The following is an 18,660-nucleotide window of genomic DNA, read 5'->3' as shown; positions in this document are numbered from 1 at the left end:
CAGTTCCTCAGAACTGGGAAGCCGAGTGCAGTTGCCAAGACACCTGGGTGCACAGAGTAACTGGAAGGGCAGGGCACTGCCAGAACAGTGGCACAAGAGGTTCTTACACCACCGCAGCTGAAGGTACCCAAGTTGCCATCTGTGAGAGCAAAGAGAAAACTAAGGAACCTATTACTGACAGCGTGGTAATGACAGAGGGCATTTTTAAACATGTCAGGGGGACAGGAAGGAGGTACATACTTGAGCAGACTGGAATAATCAGCAACCTGTATGGTGTAGCAATTTAAATAATTTTCTCCAGAGTTTAATCTCAGATCCCTTTTATCTTCCGAAGTAGAAAGCCATTTTTTCTTCAGATATATTAGCAGATCATTAAATTACCTTTTACCTCTTACTGCAGAGGAAGAGTAGAAAGGTGGTGGTGTAGTGGTTTTTTTTGGTTTGGGTGGTTGGTTTTTTTTTTTTAGAAGAAAATTTCTGAAGTTATGGCATACGTCCAACAACCTTGGACATTTTCCAATGTAAATAATGTAGTCCTACTGGGTGTCTGTCCTGCTCTTAACACCTGAGCTCATCAGACATCAAATTTGCCCCGAGGGCTAGAAGCCTCCAGTACAGTTCCCTTTTCCCAGCTTACGTGTAAGCAGCAACCAGACAAGATGACACCCGCGTACTTGAACTGCAAAGGCTGCAATACAAGCTTATACCTTAAAGGGAATCCACGTCCTCCACCCACAGGAGGACTTTTGGTGAAGAACACAGATCAGCCACTGAACGACCTGTAGGAAGCCAGTGTTCACTAAGCTGCATGGATGTGGGACTACCTGCAGAACGCTGAAGCGCTTAAAAAACAAAACCAAAAGAACCCAAACAGATCAACCGAGGCTACTGGTAAACATTTCGTAAAAGATTTATTTAAGTATCATTTATCACAAAGAGGAAAATACATATAAGATTAGAAGCATGCAACCATCTTCCACATTTCTGTTTTTTTTCTTGCATTCACAGCACACTAATACAACTCCTGTGCCACCCTCACTTCTTCCCAAAAACTGCGATGTTTCAAGACATAGGATAACCAAAACAACACAATAAGGTAAGATAACGTATGAGAAAAGTGCAAAGTAAAAAAAGTCACGTATATACCACATTCAAACCCCCTCCCCCTCCAAAAAATGGATAAAGGCAAACTGTCATTTTGCTGCATGATCAGATTGTCTTTATGAACTACTTTACAAAAAAATTAATATAAATTAAGGGCACGATCCTGCAGACACTTATAATTGTAGCTAACTTCAATCATAGGTGGGCTCAGCTGGTATTATGAAAAGCCACAAGTTAGTCACATGCATAAGTTCTTGCAGTGTAAGGCCCTAAGGCAATAAAACGTTTAAGAGCATTAAGGAGAACAAAAATTAAAGCAAACAAAATCACTCCCAGATGTGTTTTGCTTAGTAAGTTTATATCAAACATATTTTAAACAGAACAGTTTGCTCCTAAAGCCCTGAATATTTCTATTACTTAAGCAGTTTTGCAAGATTAAAAGACAAAACCCCCAGGAAGCTGGTACAGACATTAACTAACATAAAAATTGCTTCAGGCAGGTATGTAGGGAGGTGGAGGTTCCTTCTCAGGCATCTTCACTGCCATTTCATAGGTTGGCAGAACATACTAAAAAGAAGACATTTTGAAGAGATTAATGCAGAAGGTTTAGGAAAAAAAAATAACCAGAACAAGAACATACATGCCCCATCAGCAACTCAATCCCCTGTTGCAGGCAAGTGTTTTTAAGATGAACTTACTGCTGTTTCTAGTAAGCTAGTGAGGAAGCGAAAGAAGGTGCAACAGTAGTTTACTGCTCTGCTGAACCTAACCCTAGGTCATCCATTCCACCCCACTGACTCTTGGTTTTGCAAAGCGGCAAGGAAGCTTTTCACTGGTGCAATCAGAAAGCTTCCCTCTACTACAAGAAAAACATTCAAAGACTTTTCTCTATAAACCCTCCTGTTTTATGCACTATAGAATGTAACTAAGAAATAACCCACCGTAACATTAGCTGCTTTAACTTCTTTAATCTTTCCAGTCTTTGTTTAGAAAGCTGGACAAGGCTTGTAAACATGTATGGATATGGTGGGTTTCTACTTCAGAATTAAATGATGCTGGTTCCTTTTATCTCAAAAGGAGGTTTTACCTGCGGAGGAGCTTCAAAAGCAGGGTACACAGCTATCTCTGGCAAATTTCTGTTGCTGATGTATTTATAGCAGTTCCATACACAGTTAATTAGGTATGCCTGCAAGAAGAGAGATTTCTCTTTTTAAAGACCTCGTATGCATTAGCTGATTCAGCAATTAGATGCTGGATTACATTCATATGACAAAAAGGAGCATAAATCAACTTAGTCAATACGTATCTGTGGAACGGTTGCTATTTCACAGATTTAGCCACATACCTATGTTGTTCCCCATTTAGCTTTGCGATCATAGTGACTCAGAGAGGATGAACCACACAGGTTTTAGCAAAAGAATTCGCAGATCCGTTCAACTAATCTCTCTGCCTGCCTCCCTCAGCAGTGCTAATCAAATTAATCCCCAAGTGGCTTATGCTTCTGTGGATCTCAGTCCAAACTCGCCAGGAGGAAGAGGAGGAGGACAGGCCAACAGCACAGTCCCACTCATCCCGGAGTTAGCATTACTATTTGTCCAACTACCGGTGCGAAGGAGAGGGCACGAACACACAGCTGGGGTGGCAAGAAGAAGACTGTAGAGCAAAGTAGCCTGGACTTAAAGTCAACATTAACTGCTGTAGAAGGACATACTATCATGCTCTGATGAGGATTAGATTTTTCTTTTATTATTAATCTGTATAACATTAATCTCTGAATTTTTCATTGGCAAGTTAGCACGTGGTTATACACAAGGTACCGAATTTCCCAATACAAAGATATCTACTGTGTTAGGCTTCCACTCCCCCCAGTCAGACATTCCTCTTGGAGAATGTACAGAAAATGAGTAAAATACTTTTTCATTACTTCATTTTTTTTTTCTTAAATTCAGTCTGAATGCAACAAAGGAATATTGTCATGGCCAATGTATATTATCAACTCATTTCTCTAATTGCTTTGTCTGCACAAGTTTTTGCAATTCAGATGGACGCCTCTGTATTTAGACCATCAAAAAGAAAGTAACTGGTAATATCACCCTTCGGTAGGAAGAAAGATGCAGCTCTGAATTAACCTATGCATTTCCTCCTCCTAAAACATGCACCCTGGTTTGTTAGGCACAGTCAGAGATTTTAAGTTTTGTTTAGAAAACTTTTATGCAGTAACTCAATATTGTTTCACTACAAGCTTAATTACAAATATTAAATTTATCTCCACATATGCAAAAAGATGGCATTTGAAGTCTTTGTGCATTCCTACTTCCTACTCAGGAAGGGCAGAGCTGCATAAACATGCCCCACTGCATAGAAACAAGTTAGTTGAAAACACCAGTACACAAAATATAAGACTTAAGTCATACCATAACTGAACATCCTAACAATTCTGCTCAAATAAGTTCTTAACTCAGCATTAAGAAGTCAACTGAGTTCTTAATTCAGCACTGAGAATTAACTCAGGCTGATAGCATCTTAATATAGTAACACATGAAACAGACACATGCTTAAGTTTTAACTTACCTTTAAAATGATAAATAAAGCAAAGAACACCAGAACAATAAACAAGAGACAGCTGGAGTCCAAGGCAAGGAGATCATCTTTGTAAGGGAAATCCGGCTAGTTAAAAAAGACAGGGAAGGGAGAGAAAGGGAGGAGATAAGCACGAACACTGCACAGTCACAAATATGACAGAAGAACATCCAAACTTCACGCCAAATGAAACAAACTCTTGCATAAACTACTCCCCCAGAAACAAAGAAAAGTCCTGTTTCTCACTAGTTTCTTCTTTATCCTCCCACAAAGCACAGTATTTATCCTGCCTCCGTCCTGCAAGAACAGGTCTCTAACAGAAGAAGGCTACCTATACAGAAGCCTTCTACTGTCCATGTCCCTAGTCACTTCCTCAATCTCATGCTAATACAGATTTTGTACTTATACAGCATTTGTACTTATGGTCCTCTACTTGGTAACTCTTTAATGACTTAGTATTAACTACCTGCTGTCAGTCCTACCAGTAATGTACATGTGCACAGAGTAGAAAGGAAAAAAAGTTGCCCTCAAACTTCAGAAGAGCCAAAACTAAGAGCTTCTGCAAATTTCAGACTCTTCTCTTTCCCTGGCCACAGTAACAAAGCCTCTCTCCAATGCCAATCCAATTTTTTAATCTGTTTTAAAAGGATTTTTTTTTAAACATCTACTTGAACAGATCTAAACACCACCCAGAAAAAGCCTGTGATCCCCGTTAACTGACAGCGTATTCTATCCATTGAGTCTTCTTGCAGTTAAAACACAGGCAGTGTTTATGATAACTCCATTACAGTCTCCTCAGAAGGTATTGTTGCAAAATGAAAAGAGCCATATAGAACATAAAAAGGAACCATCAGAATCTCAGATTCCATCCCATAATGCTGCAGGACCCTACATCATATGAACCATTACCTATACTCTTCTTCCCCTCCCCCACCAAATAAGGGTCAATACATTTTTCATCTGCAGAAGCAAACCTGACACAGAACCACATTGCTTAAAGGGTTAGAACATCTTTGTTTCGAGTGCAAACGTAGCAGAGGCAGTTTAAACCAACAACTCCTGCCACAATTCTTTCTTTACTCTCCCTGGCTTTCCTTTTAGGGTGCAATGACACCTTTGGCCCTTCCACCTCTGATAAGCTCTCATTCTCATAACCACCCTAGCAGTCATCCCCTATGGCTGCTGCAGCCTGAATTCCTCTTTCGTATGCACAGGAAGGTAACTATAGTTCAGTCACTTATCCAATTAAACCAAAGTTTAATTTCAAATGTAAAATGAGCTGAACAAATACTTACCAACTGATCCAGGTAATCCTTGATTCTGGGCAAGTAGGTTAGAGAACTGATGGCAACCAGACAACTGAGCACAAAGTCAAAGAGTTGGTAACAGAAAAATGGGATCAGCCAGCCTACACGATGCTAAGAAGGAAGGAAAAAAACAAAGCAGCAGCCTGTAAGGTATTTCATTAAAAATTCAAGTAGCAAGTTTAAAACCATGTACTATAAATATACTTACAGCGATTGCACCATACACCATCATGGCACTGATTGTGAACATGAGGAGGGAGATAGCAAACAGAACGCAGGCATTTTCTGCATTAAAAGAAAAACAATAAGCATCAGTCATTTCCTGAAGTTGTCACACTGCAGCTGACAGGTACACAAGCTCTATCCATTACTATGATCTTTTCTCACTCAACTGTTTCATCTGTGCAGCAGCAGAACTGAGTAACTCAGACATCTCCTAATGGAAAAAAATCTGGTTCAAGAAAACCAGCAGGCGTTTGGAAAAATCCCTCTGCCTTAATCAAAAGGCTGAATAAAGCTCAGACACACCAATTAGAAGCCTGACATAGTTTGATAGTAATGCAACATAACGATGCTGATTTGCAATATATGTCAGTGCTAGAAGTATGTAGGTGATTAACTTTACAACTGGAAAGAATTTTAAGTGAAGCTAGCACAGTATCGACCTTCACACTTTAAAATGGTTGATTATGTAATTTGGTCATTGGCAGTGGGAGCAGCACTGCTCCTTCAGTAACACTAAGGAAAACAGGAAATCACTGCATGGAAGGTATCCCATTATTTACAAGAAAAGGCAGTCAAACAGAAGCCAAATGGTAGCAGAATCCAGGACACTCATGGAAACTGAATGATAAAGATTCTCCTTGTGCATCATAGTTACTGATGACAGAAGCACAGCTGCTTTCCACGAGTTAGATTGTACTTGTTCTCCTACAGCAAGCAGTTTACACTTCTAAACACAAAGAAAGAAACCAGCTTGAGAGTCTATAGATGTGGTAAGCTAATGTTTTTAGCAATACTGAAGCCAAACTGTTGTGGTTCCCATACTTGAAACAGATGATCTGAGAATTGTAGCTTTCTAGTCTGCAACTGATTTGAAAATATACACTGTAGAAACACTTACATACCCAATTCAGTACAAGATAATAATATCTACATACACAGATGGCAGCACGAAGGTCCTCCCACGTCTGAAATGCATTGCATTGATCAGAGAGCCCCAAGTACTCGGCAATAACCAACAAGTGTGGTTTTCTTCTGAGGATTTGTTACTCACAATACCCACGTGCACAATCAAAATTCTAAGATCCCTTCATGCACACAAAACCCTCTAGCCCATATTCCAACATGGGAAACATGAATCTTTAAGTCAAAAGCATGCGATAGCCATTTTACACTAAAAGAGTGGAGAAAGCACCTTCACAAGCATCTTTCAGTCATATAGGCTTAAGGCTACCAAGTACACCAACATTTGTTACAAAACATGTAACATTTTACAGATATCTGCTGTAATTTTACTTAATATCTTGGCTTTATGAAGCATTTGGTCCTTGTTCCCACTCATTTAATTACTAACAAGTGTGAGTTAGAGTCACAGGTCAGAACTGACAGATCCTCAACTCAGGTCATGAACAACTAATACGAAGACTATAAGCCAGAACTCTCAAAATCCAGGTCTGTGCTGTACTAATCTTCGCTCCAGACTGGATCTGACCCTCCCTAAATTTTAGTGTAATACAACAGACTTAGACAAGACACATTAGAAGTGCCACACTCAACGTATTTCTGCACATTTAAAACCAAGAAAAACAAAGCATACGCACAAGTTTACACGTCATACTACAGTTAAGAAACTTGGTCATTACGGACGAAAGTTTGACACTGATTACACTTGCACACATCAGACACTTCATCTATAACAACAGAGTGGAAGTAGGTTTAATTCTGCTCATGATGCTTTCTCTTCTGTTTCTTCTGCATGTCAAGCTTTTTAGATAAATACTTTGGTTTCACTCAAGTACTTGGCATCCCAATTCTTCCACTGTTCTTAGAAAAATGGCATGGTTTTCCTCTTAGTAAACTCCTACACAGTAGCTGTAAACTCTTTCCTTAAATGTATGAGGATCACTAAAAATTCCCCAAAAATCTTTAAAAATAGTTTTATGCTTTTTGTTTTGCTGACACAGCAAGGATAGTAAATATTTATGGAGAAAGTGAATTAGAGATCATCCACACATACTTCAACACTCAAAGCATTAGAAAGCCAAGAAACCTTTAGAAGTCTTACCGTTTAGGATGCTTAGGAGTAATACGAAATAAAAATAACATTTCAGGTAAGTTTTTTTTAATTCTTGTAGAAGACCTCAATCCCAGAATAATTAAAGAGAAATTCAAAAAACAAGACAACCATATTTAAAAGCTGTATGCATATATTACACACTAGTGTAAGGCAAATACACCACGATACTACATGCTTTATTTTCTAATCAAACAGCAGAGTTATACACCTACCGGCCATTCTCTCAGAAGCATAGTAATTTCCGATGACTTCATACTGGATATCAACAGTTGGCACTATGTTTGGATGAGTCACTTCTACTGTCAACAAGATGCCCATCAGCAAGTTCACCACCTGAGAAAGATCACAGTTACCTAAAGGTTATTTACACTGCAACAGCTATGATCTTTTTAAAAAAAATTTTAGCATGTTCTTATTTCAGTTAGAAATAAACTCTTTGCTTTGCCTATATGGGGAAGAAAGAAAAAAAACCCCACAATTTACTATTAAATTTCAAGCTGATTTAGTTAAACCACTACCAAAAAAACCCAGAAGAGCACTGGACACTTGCTAGTTTTAACGAAAAACAACTAAATAACTTTGCAAATTAAGAGGATGGATAGGGTTTGTAAGGATTCAAATGACATAATTAAACTGATGCTGCATGATGAATGCACAGATTTGTGAACTGGAAAACTGGAAACAGTTAAAAGAGGCCAGGAAGGAAAAAGTACAACAATGGACACGATGAGGAACATTTGGAAAGAGTTTCTGCTTTCTACAACAAATTGAAAGACAGAGTTAATTTAATGCACAAATAAGGTACTGCACCCTACTCTTTCAAATTGTTCTGGGGGGCAAGCAGTGCAAGGGGACATGCAAACATCGCACAGGAAATACGAGGGAAAACTTCCACTACAGCTCTAATCCTCAAACGTAGCTTGCTGCTTGGTCTCTCCCATGTTACAGTTTTAATACAAGCAGGGGAGAAGTGGCTCCCTCCCCTTCCTAGATCATTTATTAAAACCTCATCAGTCCTCATCAGAAAGGCAACAAACACAGGTAAAGTTAAAGAAATCTCACACAAAGATTGAACCCCCAAATTTGTAAGCATTCAGCATTGGCTGTGTGCCTACCAGTCCTTCTCTTCACTTACACTGCCGCTGAAGACTACTTCTGTCTCCCCATTGTGGTACATACCAGAAATGCTTTCACTGACAGTAAGAGCTCAAAGAGTCAGAAGTAGCTTAAGCCTCTGCAAAATTGCCTTCACAGCATTTATAACCTATTCAAGATTTACAGGGGCATAGTTTCTGTTACTAGTATCTGGAGAGACATGCCAAAGAAAGAGGCTACATAACAAAGAGAAGTCATGATGGCGTTTTCAAGCTGCAGTCGCTTTCCAATCAGTATTCAATACGGTCACCACCAGAAGGATCTTTTACAACTAGCCTCAAAAAGAAAAAAACAAACTGGTTTGCAGTTTCTCACAACTTAAGAATATTTGCCAGATATTTCTTCTTTTACTGGCCTGGTTCCAGGAGTCAGTGATACTAATAGTGGCAAGTCTATGCACAATTACTGAAGTTTTCAGTAAGGAAAAAAAGCTTTTAAACATTTAAAAGGAGTTTTAGCTTTTAAGACTCACAGTTCCTACAAGCTTTTTTTTTTTTTAAAGGGTTTTGTTGGGTTTTTTCCTTCCCCCCCCAGGGTTTAGAGATACCATGGTGATAAGCTTGCTTACATTTTCTGCTAAAGAGAGCCCTTTAGTGAAATGAAAGCTGATCATTTTGTAGGAATGCTATCATGTATTATACAAACTTACCAGAAATTCCAGCTACTTTCAGCCACTTGTATCCTCCATTTTATGCCTTGGAATATAAAATATAATAACTAGTACAGCTGGCAGTAAAGAACTAAGTTTACCCACCAATATCTTTAGCCTTGAAATGAGCATATTTTCCCCCCCTCGCAAGACACTTCCTACAGGACAAACTGTCGAGTTGCTCATCTGTCACTTGTCTAAATCTTTTGTTTCACCATTGTTCAAATGTATAGAATATTATATTCTCTCACCACTCCTGTTTCATCCTCCTCTACTCTGGCTTTCTGCTCTCAATGCATTTTCAAGCCTTCTACTTCCTCCTCTTTGTGAGTGAACCAGGACTATCAACCTATGCTTTGGAAAGTAACTTCCTGCTCTGTACTTGTTTTAAAAAGCCTATGTCACAGTTCATCTCTCTGTCAGTTGAAACATTGATTTCTACTTCATAAAACACAAAAAGAGACGTTCAATTATAGCTAAATCATTTATTGTTTATACACAGTCATCATTTTAACTTAAATAGTGATAAAGTTCAGGATGAAAGACAATTATTACTTCAATACTGAGTTTAACTGCCATGATATGCTATCTGCCTCAAGATAAAGAGCTAGCAGCACTTGAATTAATACAGAAGTACTGAAGAACTTGAGTGCCTTGGAATCATGAGACTGTGATCCTACGTCTATCACTTTTTTTATTTTCATCCTATCCATGGTCCTAATTTAGCATACAAAAGTCCTTAGTAATTTCACTAGTTACTGAGCACAGTTCAAAGTATTAAGGCTTTATTTTCTCAACCTGAAATGGCGTGCAAGGAAAATAGGAAATTAGAGTCATTCAAAATCCAGTCTGTTAGGATCAGTGAGACAGAATAAAAAGATTAACTTAAAAAAACCCCAAACAACAACAAACCCAAACCTCTGCCCATTAACACCCCAGGGTTTCCAGTACTCCATTACTGCTATTTGTGAATCATATCACAGCACTGAGCAATTCATCATATTAAACATATGGATTTCAACTAAGTTACCAACAACTCCAAATTAGGAGTCCTTTTAAGCACAAAGCCAGAGCCTGTATTTTAGCTACTACTATTCTTCTTTCACAGAAGCTTGGTAACAGCAAGACCACAAGGCTTGTTTCAACTCGATAGTCAACATGACTGGCAACAAGAGTATGGTTTGGACTGCAAGGCATCAGAGCTTAAAAGAATATACTCACCGCGAATAAAATATATGTTCACAAATGGTCTACAAGGAGAGTAAGTCAGAAAAAACATAGCATAGGTAAGCCTCAGTGTAATCTGAAGATTAAAACCACCACCCACCAAAAAAACCCCACCAACCCTGACAAGCCAGCACTCGGTGGATACTGCACCATTCTAGGGTAACACCTCAGAAATCCCAGCAGTCCCCATCCTAAGTCTTTTTTGTTAGGAAGTCAAAAAATAGTAATAAAAAAATAAATTACAAAATCTACGTTCAAATTCTTATTCAAAAGATGGTTCCATTAAGATGAAAAAAATTAATTTAGTTTTGTAGTAGTTTTGTAAGAATGAAATACACTTCTTAATGGGATAACTGAGCTTAACGGAAGTTTGGTGCAGCTTATATCAAAATTGAAAAACCCAATAGCTGGTATTAAAGTAGAAAGTCAGCATTTATTACAAACTGGTAACAGAAATATTAGCTCTCCGTATGATCAGAACTCAAAAGACTGTGAGACTAGAACAAGCATTAGCTTTTCAATTAGTGAGTTTTATCTCCATGGTATACATTTAATGCCTAATCATGTAAGTGCTTCATCTCTCTGGAGGCCTGAACATGAAGTCTAGGTTTCCCCAAGCACTCTGAGTGACTAAAAATCTTGGACATAAACAAGAATCCCTACTTAACATTTGCTTATTTCCTTTTATGAGTGGGAAAGAAGAGGAAAATTGCCTTGCACTACTAAACTTTCATCTTCCTCTCACTTTTCTAGTATTTTTCCTTAAACATGTTCCTGAAGAAACAAACCAAGATGGGGTTTTTGATTTTTTATTATACTGAAGTAATAAAAACTGAAAAAGAATAATTTTAAATAGCATACTTCAGAGCTTCTAGCACTGTCAAGATAAGATTGAGACCAGTTACATTCCTTCATTTCTGGAAATCTTGTTCAGTGAACAAACGACTTCAGAGATCATCCTCACCCTCCTGCTAACCAGTAGCAATTGCATCATTTTGACTCCATTGCTGAAGTTTGCTGCCAGAATGAAACAGCCACTCCCTCCAAAACAATGCTATTACTTTTAGACTGTTTATTGAACTCTGATCTGATTTTTGCCAGTGCAGTGTTCATGCTTCCGGTTTCTGGAAAGCGCTGTGCCTAATAAGAAAGTTTACAGGAAGAAACAAACTTCAAAGCCACACATTTGCAATTATGGAGCTAGGAATAGGAGGTTTCTTTTTCCTTCCTACACAGAACAGCAGTGGGTGTTGCAGAGTAAACCAAACTATATTAGTCCTGGAACTCAAGTACGAGTCTGCTAGAAATGTTCTTAACTCATTTTTTTTTGCAAATACAGTTTTATCTATTTATGAGAAACAGTAGCAGCATACGGACTGAAGCATGCTTAAAAGACGCAGTTTGATCACACAGCATCAACAGCAGACATTTTAGAAGATAATGTCCTTGTTCTCTCTAGACTCACAGAAGTACACAGCAAGGACAGTGATATAACTGTTGTAGTAGGGAAATAAGTTAATTAGATGCAAGATTTAAGATTATACATATAAGCAAGTACTAGGAAAATGACTAAAGAAATGGCTACCTAAGAATAACACACTTGTATTAAACAGTCAAAATTCTTATCTTACTAAAACATCTGGAGTAGATTGCTATGAGACTCCATTTTATGTTTGGTATCAAATTCCTTCAGGACTGCACAGCACGAGAACACAGTCTATCCAGTAAATACAGGCTGACCAAGATTTTCAGTAACACAAAGCTATCGTTGAACTAAGCATTCTCCCCCACCAAAAAGCTACCCCCCTCGCAAAAAAACCCACCCAAACAAACCAAAAAAACCCACCCCACACAGAAAGTTACTACTGTTTGTCCCACTGTAACTTACAAGCACAGATTAAGTTGATTTAGAAATACTTATCACAAGCTAGTGTCTGAAAGACTGAAGTTAGTGATATACTTAAATGGTGCATTAATTAACATGTCTAAACAACCTGACATACCCTAGGCCATTTCTTTTTTTTTTAGGTTTGTCAGCAGAAAGATAAGTTTAATTTTTACTGTCCAAATTGTACTTTACCTTCAAAAGGTATGAATTATAGTCGAATTCTGATTTAAAGCATTAGGCAAGACCACCTAAGACTTCATGGTAAGACCTTATTTCATCTCAAACAGCTAACAGCTGTCAGACTTAAAAGTGATCACCTTTTCCCAGCTGACAGCTGGGAAGAACTGGATAAAAGTTGTCAATGCATAGTTCAACAGTGTTTGATACAGTTTATAGAAAAACACAGCTATGGAGTACTTCGCATGCACCCCGCTACCCTGAATTGAACTGTATTTTTCCCCTTTAGCAGCCTGAATCTGTTGCAGTTACACGAGATCAAAGGAACACTTTGCCTCAGACACCACTCCACCTCTGAAGCCACCAGCCTCACCAACGACCAGAATACTTTTCACGGTCCATAAGCACTACAGATATTTGCACAGATTCAGAAAGATGGAAGAGGTGCTGCATCCAGGCAACAAGATGAAACAGAAGCACAGCAAGAGAGATAGAAGCTGGAAGTACTACCAGGTCTGTGGCCAGGTAAAGCACATCCCTGCCCACCGCCCCCACCAAGTTCCTGGGTTTCTAGATACTCCTGCAAACAGGAAACAAAAGTGGAGAAGGCAGTAAGGTGCATTTGTTTCATAACAAGGATAAGTGTCTCCTTACTGTTAACAATTTATGCTTTTACTTGAGGTACCAGAAGCATATTCTTGATCTCCTTCCATCAACATAGGGTAAAACTTCTGGAAGTTTTGCAGGTTTCCAGAACAAGTCCAATACTGCAATGGACCTTACTTTTCTATTTTACATGAACCAATAGTAGAACTTAATCAACACCAAGACATTTTTTCCAATTTCTTTTTGAAAAAGAAAAAATATCCCTTTCCTAGTGTTTTGTTACACTTCCCACCCCCCTACCTTGCTTTTTCTCCTATTCCTCTCTCCTGCCATTTTATTGCTTGCCTGTACATTTTTTTGTCAATGGAAGGACCGAGATGAAAAAAAAAAAAAAAAAAGGCTCTCCCCATACTTGCTGAAGATAAACCATAAACTCTCCAAACTTAAATCCCCATGCCTGTAAAAGCAGTTTCTGTGCACGGCTCCTTCACATCAAGGCATAAAAATTCTGCATTCTGTATTTTTACAACCTGGGGAAGGGTGAAGGAGAATACAGGCTTTGGTTACATCTTCCGGAGAACAGAAAAGCTATGATGCAACGTTTTTAAACTATTCTCACTTTTTTACTGCCCATAAGGGTAACGGGAAGGAAAGATAAGGAAATGACTTCAACAAAGGGGAACTCAGGTTTGTTTTTTTTTTTAAGGGAACTAAGGGAAGTTAAGGCTCCAGGCCTTAACTTGCTGATACTGTTTTCACATTTCTACTTTACTCTAGTTCAAAACTATCTTTAATATTTCAGCTTCACCACCACAGTGCGCTCTCAGAGAAAAAGCGCCCACCAGTCAGAAAACAAGAGGCGTTTTAGAAACTAAACCCATTTCTATCGCTCCTCACTGTGTTGAGAACACAGAGTACCAAATAGCTGGGAACTTCCCTTTCCACAAAGCTCTTCAACAAGCAGAAGCTGTGTTCATTTCGAAGACCCTCACCTTCCTATTGGAGGTTACAGACTAAGAGGAATTGCATCTTATCATCCTATTCTCAACATACCCCAAGTTCCAGTCTCCCCAAAAGTCAGCATCTCCTCCCTCAGAACTTACTTACAGTTCAGTACTGTTTGAAACATATAAAAGACCCTACACTTCCAATCGAAGAAGAGGAATGGGAGTAGTAACAGAACCCCTCGGGGACCCAGGTTAAAACGCCCCGAACATTCCCGTCATTTTATTTTTCTAACCACAGCAAGGGAGGCCGCCAAGGGACAACTGGGTTTGGCAAGCCCGAAACGGACCCCGGGAAGGAAGAGGGGCCCGAACCACTCCGGGTGACTCCAGGAAACTCGCGCAGCTTCCCCCGCACGGAGCAGCACAGGGCACAATCGCGACGGCTGGCACGACGACAGCTGCCTCACGACTCCTCGGGCGAGGGGAGGAGGACGCCGCCGCGCCCGCCGCCACGGCCCCCCTCGGAGCCCCCGCCCGCGCCCACCGCCGGCGCACGCGCGCTGCCCGCTCCGCGCCCACCGCTCCCAGGCTGGGCAACGGCCAAGCTCCCACGCATGCGCGCTGCGCACAACCCAGATCACCGCCCCCTCAGCGGCGCCGGCAGCCCCCCGCGGCAGTCTCTCACCATGTACCAGGTGCCCAGGATAATGGTGCCGGTCCGCACGTGGCAGCAGCCGCAACAGCGGGTACTGTAGAAGCGGTCCCGGCTCCGCTTGAACGTCATGGTAGCAGCGGCGACGCCGACCTCCCGCCTCCAGGCCCGCCGCTCGCCCTCTCCAGCCACTTCTACTCCAGCTGAGGGCCGTAAAACCCCCGCGCGCGCGTCACCGCCGCTCTGGCCAATCAGGCGCCGACAGCGGGGGCGCGGGGGTGTGCCTGCGGGAGGGCGTGCGCGTTGCCGCGGCAACAGGCGATTAGCGGCGCCGCGGTCCAATCACAGCACCGCTGGGCGCGACGCCCTGCCGTTCACCTGTGGCGGCGGGCTGGTGCGGCGGGGCTCACCTGAGGCGAGGCCTGGTGCCCGCCGGGCCCGCGGTGGGCGTCGCCCCCCCTCCCCCCCCCCGTCCGCCATGTTGGGGCGGAGCCCGCTCCCCCCGCCACAACCCCCTCAGGGCTGGTAGCGCTCCGCATGGCGGACCCCGGAGGGGCAGGCCCCTGGCCGTGCTCCTCTGGCGGCTGGGGCACAGCTCGCGGTGCTTTCCCGCATAGCGTTGCCGGCGGTTGACTGGGGTGAAGAGCCGGTGCTCGGCCTCCAAGCAGGCATCCAAAACCTTACGGGGAAAACTGCATTGTCCAGCGACAACCCTTTCTTCCAAGAAAAACTGGAGTAGGTGCCTCCTTAATAGGGCCCAAAGCAGCCTGCTTTGAGATACTACCAACATCCCACGGCTTTCACTGAAATTCAGCCGGTACTGTAGAGGGTTTGACTCGCTTAAACCCTTTTGCTGTTCTTTTGCATTAATTCCTTGGATTAAATTATTAATATTGTGTGTTACGTGCTAAGAGGATATGTGATAAGAGGGTAAACAGAAGAGGTGAGTTTTAGTCCACAATGATGCTTTACTTTTTTGAGTCAAAGTCCCTGTTTGTGAGTGGAGAATAGTAATACTTCATTAGTCCCACTGAAAATTGCAGGTGCTGTCAGATACGTGTGTTAATTAGAAATAATGGGTATAAATCCAAGTGCTCCCTTCGTATGTGTACATGTAAGAGGCTGCTCCACCACTTAGACACCAGATCTCCTGTTCTGTAAGGAGCGGGACCTATAAGCTTCCTCTGACCCAAGGGCAGCCGGTGGTTTTTGCAGACCTGAGCTGTTGATAAGAGATAGGCACACAGTTTATTTTAACCCTGGTGCAGCTGCAAGTATTTCCTTCTTGGCCGTGTACAACCAATTTGAGACACTCATAGAACCATAAATATTTGCTGTGCATATATATGCCAGGATGCATGTCATATGTTAGTATTAATACTGAGTTTTTTCATTCTGAACAATGAGAAGGTAATGAAGGTGACTGTACTCGTCCTTTTGATATATTCCAGATCCTACAATTAACACATTTTACTGTTTTAGCTATTTAGTCTATTTTTAAGCATGAGCTGTTGCTGAGTTGTTTTAAAGCCTTTAAGTAAATAATTTCAAACTGACCTTTTTGTTTTAAATCCCCTGTGTTCCATAATTGGTGTTTTTCTTCCTTAGGGCATATTTCATTTTTGAATAAACATGTTGTAAGTGCTGCTAAGACTGCTCTAATGATCCTATTATAAACTATTGTTTGTTTAGCGCTCCTAATGTTTTCAGCCCTGTGCACAGACGCTTAATTATCAACACTGATTTAATGTAGCAAAACCAGACTAATTTTAATCAATATACATGCATACATGTAAATAAACAGAAAAGGAACGTGCATTTTGTTGTAATCAGTCATTTCAGAAATCAGTTTTCTCACAGATGGCACGTTGGGAAGCCTAAGCCAACTGTTTCTGCAGTATGCACGCCTGAGTTGATTACTTTGTTCCTGCGGAGTTGAGAGAGGCTCTCCCTCCTGTTGGTCTGTCCCTGTGTGAAAGAGGAATTCACAGAACTGGAGTGAGTCAGGAGAGAAAGCAGGAACCTCCTGCTTGAGTTAGGGCATCCACTTGGAAACACCTAGATTCCATTCTCAATTCAAATGGTTTGTGAAGGCAAGCGTTCCAACGAAGATCCTGCAGTTGCACACTTTGCCTTCACTAGTATCACTGGCAGCTCTCATGTCAGGCTCAGATCTTCAGGGCTATTTTCATGAGATGAAAGAAATCTTAATTAAGTGTTCATATCTTTGTCAGCCAGGCTCAGAATAAAAATTGATGTGATTCCCTTGAGCTTCACTGCTTGTTATACCCTGCAGACAACAAAGATACTGGGAAGAATAATGTGAATGTCATTTAACATCACAAAGCAGCTTTCCACAGCAGGACAGCCTGATGTGGAACTATTGAGTGGGCATAAAAAAACCTCTCCACTTTCCCCCTCCCCTCAAAAAAAAAAAAAATTAAAAGAGTATTTTGAGAATGATTGCATTGTTTCCTGTACTTTGGGGAAGAGAGGATAGGTTAATGATTTTAGTCCTACCCTCTGTGAAAGATTCCAGTTCTTCCATGCCACAAGCAGCCCAGATGACCTCAGGCAAGACAATTCATTCTCTCTGAGCCTTAATTTTCTCCTTTTTGCTAGTTCAGAGAGGATTTGTGAGGCTAAATATTACGAAAAATTCTGAAGGGCTCAGCTTACAGTCATGGCAGCCAGAGCAAAATCTCAGAGACAGAGAGTACTGGTGAGAAACTTTTCTTCCCAAATAGCAAAAAGACCTTGACATTGCAGAAGCAAATCATCCACTTCCACAACAGGAAGAGCAGTAAGCCCTACATATATCTGCAAGTCAGAAGCAGCTGCAAAAGAACGATTCAGATTCCTTTACCAGCATGACACTTAACTCCTTCCCTCTCGGCAGGTAGGGAGGGAAGGAGCTTTGGTATCATGGTGCTCCTCATTAGCCAAACTAGTTAGGTCTTTCAAAACCTATGTCTAGACAGGAGATTTGAACTTCCATCTTGAGAGGGCACGGCAATGTTTTACCAAACGCAAATTACTATTTTTGAATAATCATATTTGAAAATAATATAAAACCACGTGACAGCTGAACAGCTAGGATCGTGTAAACGAGAGGCCAGGTTGCATTCTCTTTCAGCTTCTTCAAAAAATTAAGTTCAACACCTGCAAGATGTCAAAACAATACAGTACTAAGACTGTTTTATGCTGATCTTTGTAGTACCACAGTCTCTCCCTTTTGTGCAGTCTATCCTTGGCTAAAAGTTGTGGGTTTAGACTTACACTGTAATCATTACTTCTCTGCATGCACTGAACTATTGCCAGGTTACATATGAAAGATGAGGTGCTATCCTGCTTCAGCATTTGCTCTCTGTGTGTGTGAGGGGAAACCTACAGACCACGAGCTGATAATCGTATGTAACCTCCACGGGCAGAGTTCATATCACTTTATAATGAAAATATTGTCCTCTTTGGGGTCGGGGAAACTAAGGCACAGTGAGATGAACTGATTTGACCAACACCACAAAAGCTAGTGAAAGTGACAGGAACATCAAGCAAGTCTCCTGTCCGGTGGGTTCTTTGCCAGGGAATAAGAGGTGCAGTGCAGGACATGTTGGAGCTTTTCCTTCCCAAATGAAGGGTACTTGACTATGAGGGCAGTAACAAGCTACCTCTATAATTTTTTCTGTAACTTTATGTGTATGTCTGCTACTCTACATTACAAAATTAAAAAAAAAAAAAAGAGGAAAGGTGACTTTGCTTCTCAGACTTGGTTATTTTCCACACTGAACAACCATTTTTAAATTAAAAACAAAAAGGCAAGGTTTTTCAACATCCCAGAGAAACTAATGTCTTTACATAGATACTGCAGTATAGAACACTGGATCCCTTCAACAGAACTTAGAAAAATCAATAGAACTGGTGCAGACGATGTGAAAAATATCTGGGCTGAGAGCATGGATTGGCTTTTTGCTTCCTTAAAAAAGGTAAGAATGTACTGGAGTAAAAGCAAAGCATTAACACATCAATGAGGGGAAAAAAAACTAAAATGAATTAGCCAGGAGGGAAACTT

At 40.8% G+C, this 18,660-nt stretch overlaps 1 protein-coding gene across 2 annotated transcripts; it reads right to left on the bottom strand.

The window, feature by feature from the left end:
• Positions 1-892: 892 nt before the first annotated feature.
• Positions 893-14,821, bottom strand: LAPTM4A (lysosomal protein transmembrane 4 alpha). Of its 2 annotated transcripts, none has more exons than XM_076332720.1 (7): positions 14,625-14,821; positions 7,503-7,623; positions 5,200-5,276; positions 4,980-5,102; positions 3,676-3,771; positions 2,192-2,290; positions 893-1,671 (listed from the first exon to the last, which is right to left on the bottom strand). In XM_076332720.1, exons 1-7 carry the CDS (start codon positions 14,721-14,723, stop codon positions 1,597-1,599), a joined length of 690 nt encoding a protein of 229 aa, XP_076188835.1. In that variant the 5' UTR covers positions 14,724-14,821; the 3' UTR covers positions 893-1,596. The 2 variants fall into 2 exon arrangements, with proteins under 2 accessions (XP_076188835.1, XP_076188836.1); XM_076332721.1 differs by lacking the exon at positions 14,625-14,821 and adding an exon at positions 9,095-9,115.
• Between the last annotated feature and the right edge of the window lie 3,839 nt (positions 14,822-18,660).

The sequence above is a fragment of the Aptenodytes patagonicus genome, chromosome 3, assembly GCF_965638725.1.
Source record: "Aptenodytes patagonicus chromosome 3, bAptPat1.pri.cur, whole genome shotgun sequence".
NCBI classification, from domain to species: domain Eukaryota; kingdom Metazoa; phylum Chordata; class Aves; order Sphenisciformes; family Spheniscidae; genus Aptenodytes; species Aptenodytes patagonicus.
This window is presented reverse-complemented; position numbering and strand designations above follow the sequence as displayed.

Bases quoted from the DNA above. Each gene is read 5' to 3' on its own strand.
- LAPTM4A (XM_076332720.1), bottom strand. From the start codon at position 14,723: ATGACGTTCAAGCGGAGCCGGGACCGCTTCTACAGTACCCGCTGTTGC. The intron at 3,772-4,979 runs GTAAGTATTTGT...TTTTTTAACTAG, and splicing joins AGGATTACCTGGATCAGTTG to CCGGATTTCCCTTACAAAGA. The intron at 1,672-2,191 runs GTAAAACCTCCT...TCTTCTTTTTAG, and splicing joins CTTTTGAAGCTCCTCCGCAG to TATGTTCTGCCAACCTATGA.